The sequence below is a fragment of the Zymoseptoria tritici genome, chromosome 17 (genome assembly GCF_000219625.1).
Source record: "Zymoseptoria tritici IPO323 chromosome 17, whole genome shotgun sequence".
Lineage (NCBI taxonomy): Eukaryota > Fungi > Ascomycota > Dothideomycetes > Mycosphaerellales > Mycosphaerellaceae > Zymoseptoria > Zymoseptoria tritici.
Genome location: NC_018202.1, coordinates 368,192 through 383,758, shown reverse-complemented (window position 1 = coordinate 383,758; position 15,567 = coordinate 368,192). Strand labels below are relative to the sequence as shown.

The following is a 15,567-nucleotide window of genomic DNA, read 5'->3' as shown; positions in this document are numbered from 1 at the left end:
TTGCCGTGGCCGGCACACCACCTCCAGCAGCAACCGTCACCGCAGTACTCGTCTCCCAAGCACGACCTTCCGCAATCCGTCCATGTCCAAACGACATCGGCGATCGAGGGAGACCGACACAGTGGAGAGTTGTCCTAGTCCCAATTCTCCTACCTCCCGCTCCATTCTAAGGCGTGAACTGGAAAAGAATCGAAAGGACCAAGCAGGGTGGGAGGGAGGGAGGGAGGGAGGGAGGGAGGGAGGGAGGGAGGGAGGGAGGGAGGGAGGGCGAGAGGTGAATGGATGCTGGCGGGAGAATCGGAGGTCGCTGCGTCTGATAGAAAGGAGCTGTGCGACTTGGGTGCGCCCGATGTCGAGAACACAGTGGACTTTGCCAATTGGAGCAAGGACGACTAGTTGCAAGTGATGCCATGTAGAGTGTCAGTCTTGGGATCTACACTGTCTCGCGATCTGGCGCCCATCCTTCGCTGAGAAATGAACGATGGAGTGTATTTCATTCGTATTCGTATCAGATTGTGTGCACATCTTCATCGTCGTCATTCCTGTGATGCACTCAGCTGGACAAGACGTGGTAGCAAGTTTGATACGACTGCCGGTTGCGTCGAAGCTGTACCTGTCCGCATTCCTTGTCTCTTATCTATCCCTCAAGTGCATCCTCCTCACCATTGTATCGTTCCGTGCTGCCATCGCTACGCCTTGACCGCTGAGACCTTGCCCACGCAAGTTCAAGCGCAGCCCGTTTTACCTACCTCCCTGCTCGTATGCTGCAATCACCTACTTTCTGCTTGGTGGCCGTCGATATGTGTCGCGCTGGAACTCTAACCCTAACCCTAACCCTAACCCTCGGCATACCTGCCTCGGCAGCGACACCTTCTCTGCCGGAGATACACATTTGTACAGGACCTCCATCTATATGTTGACTCCTATCTACAACAAAGACACATGTGAGCAAGAAGCTGATGGCGCACAACGCAGCTACGATCTGCACCGAAACTCAACCAGGAGAACACGCCGCCTGCTCCAAATCTCACTGCGATTACCCCTTGGCATTGGCGACAGCACCGAAGTCACTGTGTCCTGCGGTCGATAGAGCTTGAGGGCTACGCCGCGGTCACTTTGGTACTCTCAGACACTCCGTCGACGGTCTCGATGATTCGGATGCACAACACTGCGCGGTGCATGGGAGTGGCGTTGTCTGACCTGGTCCTTAGTATGGTCAACGACATAGATCCCGAGGGCGTGAAGTACGGATCATACATAACCTCGAAGGTGAAATCGCATTCGCATGCCGAATGTGACTGACCAGGCTACCAGCTGTGGTTCTCGGACTTGACATTTATTATGGTCTCCGATGCTCGTCCTCCGACTTCCGTGCCAGATCGAGATCTGCCTCTGGTATATGGTCTGGGTCATCTTGACCAGCGCGCTAGACAACACCGTTCAGCGCCGTCCACTCCCGCCCAATGTTCCACTTGAGCAGCATCCACGTAGGAAAGAAACGACCCGCGGCAGTTGTACTTGCATCAATGTCGCACTCAGGCATATAGGATGAATGAGCAGCAAGCGCCTGGTGAACTGACAAGCAGCGGCACTACTCGCACGACGCAAGACTACTCAGGTCAACCTAGCGTCAACACATCGGGGCGAACAATCAAGGGGTCAAGTCATGGATGCAACGCATCGGATCTGGCGTGCGCGACATAGAACATCGCACCTCCATCTACCTGATGGATGGGATGGTCCCTAGCATCCTCATCCTGCTCGCGTCCGTCCAGACCGATCAGCCTCTCTGCGCAAGCTGGCCTAGAGCGGTGCCGACCAGGAAGGTGCCGAGGACGAGGAGGAGAAGGTCGACGACGACGGAGGAACAGATCTGGTGGAGGGCAACAATTTGAGTTCAAGGACGAGGTCGAGTCAGCGCATGACCTAGTTTCTGGGCAACGCACGGCGCACCTTTCCAACACAGACGATGGAAATTCTGGAGAGTTGTTGTACAGACCGGAAATTCATCAATTCTACTTGCCACCCTGCCGCAACGCGGATGGCATCCTCGATCAAATCTGCACCCCATCTCTTCTTTCTTGTCTTTCTCGCTAACATTCAGCGCATCACAAGGTACACACCTTCAAATCAAACTGTCTCGACAGCGGCCCATACGACTTCCTCAAAACTTCTCCTGAATACTAGTACCAGGCATCCTCCAAGCCAAGCCTGTCAAGGGTGGGAGAAGTCGGTGGGTGTGGTGGCGGAGGCATCTCAAGATGCGAGGGTAATCAGGTGATGGGAGCAAGTGATAGTATTCAGATGATGGGAGTCAGGTGGCAGTAGTCAGATCAAGGGAGTCTGGCCAAGGGAGACTGGCAAAGAGAGACTGGCAAAGGGAGTCAGGTAAGGAGAGACGAAAAAGAAAGTGAGGTTTTAGGAGGAAAGAAACCCATACGAGCAAATAAAGTGAAAGCGACACCCCTTTACACTTCAGCGACAGCCCCAGCAGTATTTGCACTTCCTCAAACCCTCTATCTACACGCTCGCTTCGGTTACAGCGCAAACTATCATCTTCACTCCACTGATCCTCATCTCGCTTTACTATGCTCATTCCACTTCATAGATCGTTATCCAATTCAATGATCCTCATCAACTCCCGTAAAGCAGACATCTCCCTCCAAACCTCTGAGTGAGCCCGATCCATCTCCAATCCAGCGTAGCCGCCGTCTGTCTGAAGTCATACAAGCTTCAGAGATCCTCCGCTATCCTACCTTCTCTGCTTGCTCCTACAATGTCCACGTCATACTTCTGCTGTCTTGAATCGTCACCAAATCTTGCGCGTGTGAGGCGGCTCCGAGCGGCAAAGAAAATGGAGAGGCGATGTCGTTGCCGCTGAGTTCCTTCCCGCGCGCGCCGTGTGCGATGGCTGTGTTGACAAGTCATAGAGTGGGTGAGCGAATATTGGTTGTAGGTGTGTTGTTCTTAGGCGCTTCCGAAACTTCAGTCACTTCGCAACAACCTTACGCAACAGTCGCTCACCTGGTAGGACCGTAGGTCGTGGTATCGACTTGGAGTATTTGCAAGAAAGCTGGAGATGGATTGGATAGGAAGGAGTATGCGGATGTGATTTGCTTCTGCTCCAGATTCGAGCTCGGTTCGTCATCGGCTGTCGATTCCAGATTGTCCGGTTTCTGCGCACGCTTCGCTTGCGTCAGCGGTGTTGCCTCCTTCTTACGGACCGCTGCAGAGTTCATATTCACGGCTGCTGGTTGTGACCGACCCATGCGGCGTCGGCCTATTCTCATACACCGCTGCAAGCTTCTTCTCGAGGGCTGTGGTTGTGACCAGGCCAGGCGGTTTCCAAAGGGCTCTTCGGGATTATCCTGGAGCACAACGGCAATACCACTCCTCCTTCTCCCCGTCTTCACATTCTCATCTTCTTCCTCATATGACACGGCGATTTGCTTCTTGCTCGGTAGCTGTCCATATGTTTGGCGCTGGTCGCCAGCTCATGCTCGTGTGCGCTTGTTGCTTTCGGCTGTAGCGAGGGTATAGAAGAGCGAATTCATGGCGTTTGGCACGTTGACAAGTTGCAGTCGACACGTATATACGTGGTCTGGATGCCCGGTGGTGGTGGCTCCGAGAGAGTGAGGTGAGTATTATTGCTGCTTCGACACATACACACCTGCTAATTGGACGTTTCGACGACTTGCTGGCTTGCGGCAATCGCCACTGGGCGAATCGTTGGGGAGTCGTAGTTCCATAGCCGAGGCGGGACGTAAAGCATAGAAGGTTCATGGATATATTGGCTGATGGGTGAGGTGAGGTGAGGTACGATGCCACACGTCGGCTTGTCGGCTTGTTAGCTCGTCAGCTGGCGGACCTCACCTCCTTCCACCTGTCAACACCACCCACCTCAGTAATACAACAGTTCTTCTCCCTCCTCGAGCCGCCGATGATGCGGAAACGGTGGCAGATGGCGCAACAATGGCGCCCTTACTAAACTAGGTGAAGGAGATGTGGTGCGGAGTTGAAGAGCGTGAAGGGAAGGACGGATACATGTGAAGCCTGCGTGGCAGCAGTCCAATTGATATGAACGAATGAATCAAGGGATGCACAAGAACGTTTTCATTGTCCGGTTCGAATGCAGTGGGCTGCTGTAACACTGTAGTGGAAACGCAGGTTTGAGATGGCATGGGTCGAAGAAGTAATATACCTAGGAAATGTTGAGAACGCTTGCTGACTTCTCATTGTGTCTGCGCTCATTTGCTTGCGGAGGAGCGCTGTAGAACAGTCAACGATTGATGTGCTTGCGCAAGTCTGTCCGGTAAAGAATGGAATTCACGGAACCAAAAGTTGTATCAAAAGAGCGAGCAAACGACGACGACCTTTCGACATTGAAGACCTCCATTAGAGGAATTCACGAACCTCGACCTCCACTTTGACTTTATCCCACATTTCGACAGCGACAGATGCCAATATAGCGGAGAGCTTTCTCGGAACTTTTACGCCACTCGACTTGTCAACCTCTTGACCTCTTTGACAGCGGACTGTACGAGTTAAAAGATGCACAGGCGCTGTATGCTTAGTCGCTGGACCTACCGGTTAGAATTCTAGGGACCTCCACCCCTGTACACGATGGACATCTTTCCTCCCATCTGCCCATGATCCACCTCCTCTACCACCACCGCCATGGCCCTCGAACACGCCACAGCCCAACCTGAAGGCATTCGCTATCTGAACTCCCGCTCCCTGCCTTTCATCGGCGCCATCATGGTGTGCCGGCTCTACGACCTGAACGATGTCGTAGCCTGGGACCGCTATGATCCAGCCCGTGAATGCCACAAATCAGAGGAATTTGATAGCGGGGATCCACAGAAACATGCACAAGTTTGATGTCGGCAATAGGCAGGTCGTGGAGTGGAAGGCGAATTCTTCATAGAGTATAGCATTCGAGGTGGCGATTGAGAGTGAGATCTGGTACTTGCATTGGTCCGTCTGGTACTGGTATTGGCTCAGCTGGCATTGGCCAGGGCGGAGGTGGAGCTGGTCCCGACGACCTGACCTGGTTTGTGGGAGAGAGAGATAAGGCGCAGCCCGCCTGCATGCAAACCCAACAGCCGTACTTTGAGCAAAAGTAAGCACTCGGCGCCGCCACCACGACCTACGCCATCGCTCAACTCTGCGACTACATCGAAGGTCTGCGCGGACAGCACGATCGCACGATCTTCGAACAACGTGCAGAGAAGGAGGATCTGGAACGCGGTTTACTCAGCCGCAGAACGAGAAAGCGACGGCCAATGCAGAAATGGCCGGCCTGCGCCACCGAGGAGAAGGAACTTTAAGCGGACCGACACAACTCCGACCTAGCTCCACCTTTGCAAGCTACAAGATCATCTGCGCCAGCAGAATGCAGCACTCGTTGCTCGGCTGGACAACACTGCAGAGAAAAAGAGAAGACGAAACAATAGCAGCAGATCCTACCTACTAGATTGGGACGGCACCTACGACGACAAGGTTCACAACCCTCCAACCGACATACGGCACGAAGGCGATGACAACGAAGCCGAGAGATGAGGAGAACCAGGAGGGAAAGGCCGTAGCTACTACCGCTGCAGCATTGTCGATATCTGTATATTCTAACGGACATATGCGCTCCGCCAGCGGGGGGACGGCAAAGGCTCGCGATTTGACGAGGAAGCAGTCGGGTCTGCTGACCCCGAACCACGACGTCCTTAGCTCGCCAGTACCACTACACGGAGCCCATCTACTCCATCTCGAAATTCCCAGCGTGGAGAGACAGCTACTCCTCCAGTTTGAATGGTATCATTTCCTATGAGTTGGCCTCCTCCTAGACGCCCTACATCCAAACGCCGCTGCCGCCTACCGCATAATTCCTCCATCCTACTTTTAGACAATATTGCCCCGCTTGTTCGGTCCCTGCTCGTGGCAAACAACATGCGATATTAATTATCGACCAAGAAGTATCCGACCGGCGAACGCAATAGTGAAGCGCATAAGCAGAGGCATCAAGGACATCTCAATTAGAAGAGGAGGAATTAGCGTTAAGAACAGAGACCACGACTATAGCGAAGACGGCAATGACACCTCTATACCCTTGCAAAGCTGCGATACTCGCCGAATCCTCAAAACATATAGCTAGAAAGCCCCAAGGCTTGCTGGACTTGCTGGGCAAAGTTACACCGCGTACAGTCCAACACGGTGCAGCGCCGTGGTTTCGAGCTGTACAAGCGAGGCGTCCAGTCAAAGGTATCGAGGCTTCTTCTTAAAAGCACCTCGCTATTTGCAGTACCGCACCGTCCAACTATTTGCCATTCGCTCGGGTCCGCGAGGGGTGCCCTATACTAGCCCATCCACGAGAGAATCGACCCCTACTAATGACGAAAAGGTAGAAAGTCCCAAATATGCATGCTCGGGTAACCGGGTCCTTCACCAGTCGGTCGTCAAGATCCCTTCGGCGGGCTTGCAGTGGCAGGAAAGAATCTGTGCCAATAAAAGCTCAACTTACTGCCGTGTTATGGCAAGCTGGTTAAGTCTGGAGCAGCAAGCACGTTTATTAAGACGCATGACCAACTGATAAGACATGCCGCCTTGCCTATCGGTCAGATCAGGCATCGCAGAGGTGTTTAACAGCAGGCACGGCATGCCGAGATCTTGAGGTGTCGAAGCCGGGCGGCGAATGCGGCTTTTGCGAAACGCATACATAAGCCAAGGTCCGGGATTATTCTGAATGTTAGCTAGGGATTGCTCTGCTGCGGGCGAAAAGCTGTCGAGGCTTCGTCCCGGAGAAATGAGCGGAATAGCTCTATGTTGCTAGAGAAAGACAGCAAGGAGAGTGCGGCTACACATCGATACGCCAGCATCGATCTAAGTAGTCTCCACTAAGTGCGGCTGATGTTGCTGGCGATATTTCTAATGAAAGGTCGTTAAGAATGCCTGGGAGGAGATGCTCTTGAGTCGGAGATGGCCTTCCTTGAGGCTCCATTGCTGATGGCCGTATCTCGACAAATTGCCTAAGCCCACCTTTGCTTCGCCATCGTTGCCCGGCGCCGTGCTTGTCGTAAGGCAGTCGACTAGCAACACCCGCTACGACCACCTGCTCTGCACCGAGCCCTCGGGAAACTTACAGTCCATGCCCTCTCGAAAATATTCGCAGCATCCGCGGTGCACGCCGCTCAATTTTATCAAGTCTCCCATCTCTTAGGCATCGCACTCACGAACGCGATTTATTTACATGGAAGTGCTCGATGCCGCCATCCACGTCGAGCCGTAAGCCGCGATGCAATAGCGTAATCTACGATATACAAGCGACAGAAGCGTAACCTTCGGAAGCCCACAAGTAGCGTGCAGCGCCGTGCTGTTGGAAGATGGACGGATTATGTTCTTAGCTGCTGTTTATCCCTTCCGGTGGACTCTTTAAAGTGGTGGTATAATCTTTCGAAGGTTTAACAATAGGAGACTGGTATTTTACTCTGCTCGTCTGAAACTATGTCCCGGCACGGTGTCAAGGGCAGCTCGGACTCGCCAGGAACAGTATCGAGGGAGATGACGCCGCACATGGTAGCTGACGAGCCGTCGGCGTAGTCTGATCGGCGAGAGGGTTAGGTGTAAGAGATAAGGTTACGTCTTTCGTCGTGCGAGATGCAGGCGTGTAGAGGTCGTTTCGGCAGGGATTCGAGGCGGCCGTGGTACAGCGGGGATAGTTCTGGGCGCAGCTTGGGCGCGGCGACAGTAATAAGGGCCCTAGAAGGGAGGATGTTAGGAGCGAGGTCGTTAGCAATGAGATTGATGGCATAAGGTGTTAATGGGGAGAATGTGTTCATAGGTGAACTTGTGGGTCATGAGTGAAGTCGTGGGTCATGAGTGAAGTCGTGCATGGCTAATATCGGCTTGCAAAAGTGAAGCGATATGTGCCCCTATAAGAAGTCTCCGAGTATTCAACCCTCCGAAACACACCGTGGCTTGCAACTGCAGAGCTAATACAGCAAATTTGGCGACTTGTTTAGTCGACCACGCCACGGAATCGCGCGAGAGAGGAGAGAGGGAAAGAGACGGAACTTGATTGGACTGAAGCTTAGGAGACTGATAACTGCTACAACATATGCTCGTCGTGCTCGTTATGCTGGTGCCCGTTGATCTCCCAGACTTCTCCAGATCGAAGTCTTGATTGTCTGCTCTTCTGCGACGACCTGGTGTCGCATTCTCCGCCGTTGGCGCCATGCTGCTCGGCGGTCGATCTTCCTCTCCCAGGACCAGCAGCGGTTGGGGTAGCGAGGTATGTCGTCGATGGCCGAGTTGGCTACGCGGGTATGGGACCAGGCTGGTCTGGATATCGTTCAGGTTGTCCAGTGATGGACGAGACGACCTGAGCGGCCAGGCGGTTGAGGTTCTCGTAGTTGGTACGCTAAATACCAAGCAAGGTGGCGGCGGCAGATGTCGTAGCCTCGTTGTCGTCCATAAGGGAGCTATCGAAGCGGAGGAAGGTAGTGATAGATGAGACGACCTGAGCGACCAGGCGGTTGAGGCTCTCGTAGTTGGTACGCTGGATGCCAAGGTTGCAGCGGCAGATGTCGTAGATGGCCTCGTTATCGATTAAGCAGTCGATATGCTTGAAGGTAGTGCGGGTAGTAGAGATGGAGTCGTTCTCGACCGAGGCGGCGACCTGGGTCGCTGCGGCGATGTGGGTACTTGTCTAACATCTAATCGGTGAGCTCCTTGCCGACGGTGTAGTGTCTATAAGCGTAGTTGTTAGGGGCACCAATGCGTTGCATGTCCGCAGATTCCATCTAGCGTCGTGTTCGCCGCCACGCCTTGGTCGAATCCGCGGCCGATGGCTGGCAAGGTGTTCCGAGGGCGTCCGACATGTAGCTCTCGATGAGATTGTTCTCTTTCTGCCCTTGAGCCGCAGATTGACAGTCGGAAGCAAGTGCTCGGATAGAGTATGGACATGCGACTTTGCTGGCATCAGGGGCGTGATCTGATGGCTGAGCGCGGACGCAGAATGGTATGCGCACTTCAAGTTTTGAGAACCCGCGGAGAAGATTCGGGGGACACTGAGAACCATCGTTCAACGCGATCTCCGCGCAGGTCGTGTTTTGGATCCACGTGGAAGAGTGACGATCAGGGTGATGTTGCCAGCCATTTGCTTGCCAGGCTGCCTCAAACTCTGCTTTGGCAAATGAGATGCGTGGGCGTGAAGACGAACGAACGAGGCGAGGACCCGGCGGCCGCGATCCATCTCGTGACTTCGATTTGTAACTTGAAAGCCATTGCCGGTATTACAGAGTCCCAGACCATTGCACAACAACACTCTCACAATCCCACAAAGACCTGCAAAGCACCAGCAAAGCCAGTCTCAGCAGCTCGTCCGAAAACTACCCTGTTCATCGTCTTGTAGAGCCTGCTCGATGAGATCATGTATTGGCCACTGGCTTGGTATGCCAGAAGAATCCTGAGCGCATTGGTGTCATAGAGGGAACGGCTGCTGTCGATTTCTGGCGCTTGTCGTGTTCGCGGAACTGCTGCGGCGCAGTTTGATCTCGATCCTTGATCGTCAATGTTCTCCTCGACTTTTGATAGGACTATGGTCCTTTCCGACATGATCCATCTTGTTCTTCCCTGTTTTCATGTTCCGACGTCCTCTTTCCGGCACTGATCCTGCCCGTCTTCGAACCGCCGACGTGCCCGGCGACGAGACTCTGTTGGCCGTAGAAGTAATGGATCCCGCATGTACCTCTTGGACTTTTGCTTGTTTCCTGGCGACTTTCTCGATGCCATTCATCGCCGCGGCTCTTAGCTCGTCGACGCTCGCCGAGAATGGTCGAATGGGACTCGCATGGTTCGTCAAGGGGAGGCGCTCGGTCGCTCGGTGTGGTCAGACGTGCCGGAGCGGTGGTTCCAAGGCAGCACGGGGGCCAGGACAGAACGAGTATGTGGATGAAGTCGAGGGTTGTTGAGGTTGGAAGAGGAGAAGTGCACAGTTCCAGTCATGTTGTTGCCTTGGATTTGTGCCTGATCCTCAAGCTTCGTCGCACCAGACCAAGGTAGAAGAATATCGCAGGACAGGACTTGCAATATGGATTCCTTCCTGCTAGCAGATGACTCTGGACACATCGGCCAGGAAATCTCTCTCAATTTCTTCATGGCTGCAGAATCTCCACCATGTTCATGTGCAGTCGCCAAAGAGAAGGCGACGCTTCTTCCAGCAGTTTGGAAAGAATGGAACCACCTCATGTCCGCCGCGGGGAATCAGACCCGACAATGGAACACCCGACAACACCCAACTCGACGACGTTTCGTTCATGTGACACTTCCTCAAATAACGACATGCGACATGCACCTTTCCACTTCCACTCGACCCTGCTATTCGTTCCCTTCCCCACCTTTCCTCTTGCTGCTTTTCCTCTCTCTCTATACCACTTTTGCTTGCACTCTCTGCCGGATCCGAGAGCGAGAGAGATAGAATGCCGAAGAGGATAAGTGGCGAACTGGAGAGGTGGGTGGGATTGGGAGAGGTGAGGGCGAGATGATGATGGAGGAGACGCAGCAAAGTGCCTCCATGTTTCTCTCCCTCTGCACGTCTCTCTCACCTCTGCACGTCTTACCTCTGCACGTCTACACCTCTGCACGTCTACACCTCTGCTCGTCTACACCTCTGCTCGTCTACACCTCTGCTCATCTACACCTCTTAGCCCGACGATTTCATTCACGATGAGGTATTCACCCTGTCCTTCTATGCCGCTTTGCTCAGATCGCCGCCGCAGATGGACTCTTGGGAGCGATTCTTAGTGGAGACTGCACAACGACCGACATTGCCGTCAAGCTGGCATGGTATACCTCAATCTGGCGGTAGTGAGATCCTTACGATAACGACAAAGGTTATTATGTCCTTCTAGTGCCTATTCTACAAGGTTTCTAGCGGACTCTCTACGTCCAAGTATGTGCACGAGGAAGAGCTACGAGCCTAATATATTAAATCGTCTTTTAGACTAATTAATCGGCCGGCGTTTTAGCCGATTGGAAAGAGCGGTTGAATCTCGCTTTTAGGGTCGCGGGTTTAATTCCTTCTCTTTTTGCCCCGTCGAATCGTACTGTCCCAACCTTTATAGATTGCGACGGTACGACGGGGCAAAAAGAGAAGGAATTGAACCCGGCGACAATGCGACGATGCGACAATGCGACGACAATGCGACGACAATGCGACGATGCGATAATACAACGATGCGACGCCTCTTTTTTTTCTTCTACCGTAGAAGCACGGCAAGGGAGCTTACCTTGCCCGAGGTAACAATGCGACATTGCGACGGTACGAGAATGCGAGAATGCGAGGGACCAATTAAAAGCGAGCTTTGATAGACCCCTCTTTTTGTTAGGAAAACCAATCAAAACAGACCTTTGAAAGATCCCTGTCGGTGGAAGAAGACGGCTGCAGTCTTTCATAAAATGGCACTCGTACCTCGTGCAATAATAGGCGCATTCGTAAGGACAACTACACTAAATGTAGATAAATAGTTAACAAATAACGAACAATCGTAATACCTTCGAGGATAACGGCTAATTAAGGATCCTAAAGTACTTTACTAAGAGAATGCTATTACCGTCGCGACCTTTTCGCTCGGCATCGACGGCTATTACCTTTATCGTATCTAAAGCATCTCCGAATGCCTACGCAATATCTATAAGCACGAGAATTGCACTAACGAATAACTAAGTAGAAGTAAAGTCGACGAGGTATAAAAGTGCCATAAGCTTTTATTAATGTGGCCTCGTGGCTAAACAAGAAGAACACACAGGATCCTTCGGATCTGTCCAAGGACGCTGGAGCTTCGGCTCTCCTCAAGTGACGAAACCAACCTCGACGAACTCCCCAGGACCACGCAATGGTCGAAAACTGCGATATCCGAAGGATACTACGATCCCGGACGTCGTTGCACTGATACCATTATCAGCAACAGCCTCCGCTTCGACCCTCGGCATCACAACCTCAACTTCTTCGACCTGAAGTGCCAAGGCGGCGGGAACATCCCTTTCCACCACAGCCGATATAGCAACATTTGGCTCATCCCCACACGCAACCTAGCCTGGCCTCGCCCATGACTACCTCATCTCAGCTACAATCGCAGAGGCAGCAGCAGCGGCGGCGGACTCCGTCTCAACCTCGTCCTTACCAGCACGACCGTCTTCAAGCCAGCAATACCGCCAGGACTCGTCAGATTAGCTCCAGCTTAGTATCAAGTCCCTGCTGCCATGAGTCCACAAGACGACTGTCCAACCTCTCCCGGCCTACCAGTCATTCGGTTTCAAAACCAAAGCCCTTCCCCAAGCCGAGCAATCGACGGCTGCTCAAGGTCGCCTGGCCTACCAGTCGTTCAATTTTCAAACGCAAAGCACCTCGCCAGGCCGAGCAACCTCGCATTCCAGCGTCGTCAAAGCAGCAAAGTTCCCTGTGACCACAATATAGCACAGCTCACACGCATAACCCGTAGACGACAGCGCCGTCATATGCCGCCAGTCTGAGTCCCATGCTGGTGCCGTTTTCTTAGAGCGGTAAAGCCAGCACAAGGAGTCGTCCGACCAGAGCAAGAGGCTTTTATACCATGGCAAGGAGTTGTGAGATCAGAGGCAGGAAACTTGCGAGCTAACGTACACCGGAGACCAACCTTGCTACTTTTACCCACCACGACGAAGCCCAGGACATTAAAGCTTCTAGTCCGCGCAAGGATAAAGCCTAGCACGGATAGGCTGAGTGCACACCCTCGGACACGTACCTTTGGTTAACTACCGTCGTTCCCCGTCGACCGCACGGGCACACCTACACCCACCGCCCCTATCTCTCGATTCCACAGAATACTGCCTTGACTCGTTCTCCCGGACTTTTAGCTCCTAGCTCTGTCCCTCGATCCGAAGCTAGGTTATCCAGCCGTAGAGTAGCAGTGGCTGCGCTATTCCAGCAACGATAGTCGAGGATCCGGAAAGGGCGGTCCGTGCTAAGCCGGAAGAGAAAAGGTTCGCAAGGCCCTCCGGGATGCTACGAATAATGGGGATCATATAGTGCTACGGGAGCAGTAGCGGGGCGAAGCGGTCAGCGATGTAGCACGAGGCGAGGAGGGAGGGCGGCTGCGAGGCGATTATTGTTAGCGCGAGACTTTCGCCCTTCCTCGGCGAGCAGATTGAGCAGCAGGCAGACGGCGACCGTAACAAGGAGGCGGACTGTAAATAACGAAGCCGGCGACGATCATGACGGCGGCGTCGGATTGGGAGGCAGCCATGAGGGCAAGAAGGCGAATAAAGGGGAAAGGGAGAGCACCTCGGCTTATTGTCGTTCGCAGACATGATATGTAACCAAACCTAACGACGGTGTTGCTGTTACGGGACAAGAGCGTGTCTTGACTTTCCTTTCTAAGAGCCATGAGAGACAAGGAGGGCGATAGAGTCTAGGTCGAGAAGAATGGACCCCTAACGAGACCGGTCGCGGGTACCCAGACCTTCCAGCCAAGGTGATGAACGCAAGGGCTGGATAGGGAGGTCAAATCCGCGGCAGACCTACATAGAGTGATAGGGTGATTCCGAGACGCAGTAAATCTCTCCTTTCAAATGGATGGCTTGGGCGCGTCCGCCGCCGTTGATTTGTTGTCGAAGGAGGGCAGAGTCGGATTGGTGGTGCTTCCTCCACTGCTTGAGAATTTCTCTCAAACCCGGAAATTGTTGAAACGTCACGCTTGTTTGTAGCTTCGATGGACGACCGGAGTGCTACGTTCGAATGTTGTGTAGATGATCGGGCGCCAGACCCGTCACGGCTGTGCAAAATCCTGACGGCAGGACTAGCAGCGGCGAAGGAGATTATGATGGCGGTACAAGGTCCTAGGTTGCTCGCGATAAGACATACACAGACGGCGACTATGCTGATGGAAACATGCTTGTGGGGAGCTCAGGTTTGATTAGTTGCGGTTTGGAAGGACAAAATAGACGGCACGACAACCAGACTTCTAAGGAACTTCCGACAATGCCTCAATTTCCGCGCATCTCATATGCCGCCTCGAGACTAGACGTCTGGCTGCGTTGCTAGCTGAAGAGACTTTCATGGAGGAGAGCACAGCGCACAAATATCGTCGACAATAGCGCAGAAAACAGGTCCCCTGTAGCAGATTTACACATTCCTGAAACAAGGGATGTCAATTCCTGGCTCAAGATTGAGTAGATCAAGAGTAGACAGATGTGAGGGACGGTGAGACGGGAGGTGAGAGTGGCTGGAGGTAAATCATTTGGTCGAGCTAGGCGCAGGAAATCAATTCGGGGAGATGGACAGACTTGTTAGTGAGGACTTTGTCGATGAAAGTCAACTTGTCATCAATGTCAGTGTGCGGGCATCATGCAGAGGACAGCCCGCACGTTCTGCGCTGTAGACCGCGACGGAGAGCATTACGCTCGTCGAGGCCTCGGAGAATGACGAGACATTCGTAGAGGCGTGGGAGGATAAGTCTTCGTCGGAGAAGGATTCGCCCGGATAATCGTGGCGGACGCGATAGACGACGATGCGGTTAGGAAGAGAGAGAGGGCGGCGCAGAGGGATAAGAAGGGCGAGGATGCTGAGATAGTAGAAGAGTCGGTCCAAGTACAGGCTTGGTCTTCTTCTCTCTCTTCCCAGACCGATGGCAAAGACGTGCGCTGTGGTGCGAGTTGTGCCGTTAAGGTCGAGCTCAGAAACTGCGGAGACTTGGTGCTGGTCGGATGCGATCGGCGGCGCCTTTAGAGCGGACTGACAGGCGTTGGTACACATTCGGCGCGAGGGTATCCGGCGTTTGGCGGGTGCGGAGCTGCGCTCCAGGCGAAGGGTATGGCGTGCAAAGGCGGCTAGGTTTGTCAGCGGTATATTTGGAAAACGTGGACAGAAGTCGGTCGGTGAGCAGTGTTGCACGCTCAATGCAAGTCGATGGACCTTCGATGGTGGCTTTGAAACTTGTTGGTGGCGCCAGTGCCAGGAGAAGAATGTCCGCGTGCTGGGCGGCCTGGGTCGAGGTACCGGTGATCTGGGTTTCCGTCGACTTGGTGACGGTACCTGAATCGGCCGACTTGGCTGACTTGGAGGATGGATCCAGTACGAGTTCGAGTTCGTCAAGCAGACAAATCGTGTCGCCTTGCGCTTCCAGCTATGACATCGGTGGCGTGGTTGCGGGAGCTTGGCCGCGCAAAGTGTCTCTTTCGTGGGTGATGAAGCCGAGCTTTTGGTAGTCTCAGTACATCCAAGTGTCTTCCATGTAGCTGCCCTATCGCGGATGTGTGGGTCGCGGAGGCTGCGCCGAGCAATTCCGCCAAGACTGCAATCGACTGTCGTAGACACCTCATCGCCGTGAATGCTGATCATGAGTCTGACAGTCATCTTGTCACCTACCTCGGGCCGAGTTTCATCCGCCAATGCGATGCCAGAACACTTCAATCACTCTCGCAGCGCTTATCAAGATCACCATTGGCGAATACTACTCTCAGCCGGTATACGCCGCGCAGAAAGTCCAATGAAGAGCTTGTCGCCATACTTCGTCAGTGCGCTGGAGGACGACAGGTTTG

At 53.5% G+C, this 15,567-nt stretch overlaps 3 protein-coding genes across 3 annotated transcripts; 1 reads left to right on the top strand and 2 right to left on the bottom strand.

Moving 5' to 3' along the window:
- Positions 1-4,677: 4,677 nt before the first annotated feature.
- On the top strand, positions 4,678-5,562 carry MYCGRDRAFT_97833 (uncharacterized protein; the record flags this gene model as incomplete). Its single annotated transcript, XM_003847137.1, has 4 exons — positions 4,678-4,761; positions 4,928-4,955; positions 5,005-5,122; positions 5,463-5,562. The coding sequence occupies 4 exons, from the start codon at positions 4,678-4,680 to the stop codon at positions 5,560-5,562; spliced, it is 330 nt and encodes a 109-aa protein (XP_003847185.1).
- A 2,848-nt stretch (positions 5,563-8,410) lies between these two features.
- On the bottom strand, positions 8,411-8,647 carry MYCGRDRAFT_51737 (uncharacterized protein; the record flags this gene model as incomplete). The annotated part of the gene is made up of 1 exon (XM_003847118.1): positions 8,411-8,647. A coding segment is annotated over one exon (237 nt), but the record flags the coding sequence as incomplete, so codon positions are not given.
- Positions 8,648-13,139: 4,492 nt separating this feature from the next.
- MYCGRDRAFT_97832 (uncharacterized protein) lies at positions 13,140-14,782 on the bottom strand (the record flags this gene model as incomplete). Its single annotated transcript, XM_003847117.1, has 4 exons — positions 13,140-13,368; positions 13,553-13,755; positions 14,107-14,252; positions 14,395-14,782. 4 exons carry the CDS (start codon positions 14,780-14,782, stop codon positions 13,140-13,142), a joined length of 966 nt encoding a protein of 321 aa, XP_003847165.1.
- Positions 14,783-15,567: the final 785 nt, after the last annotated feature.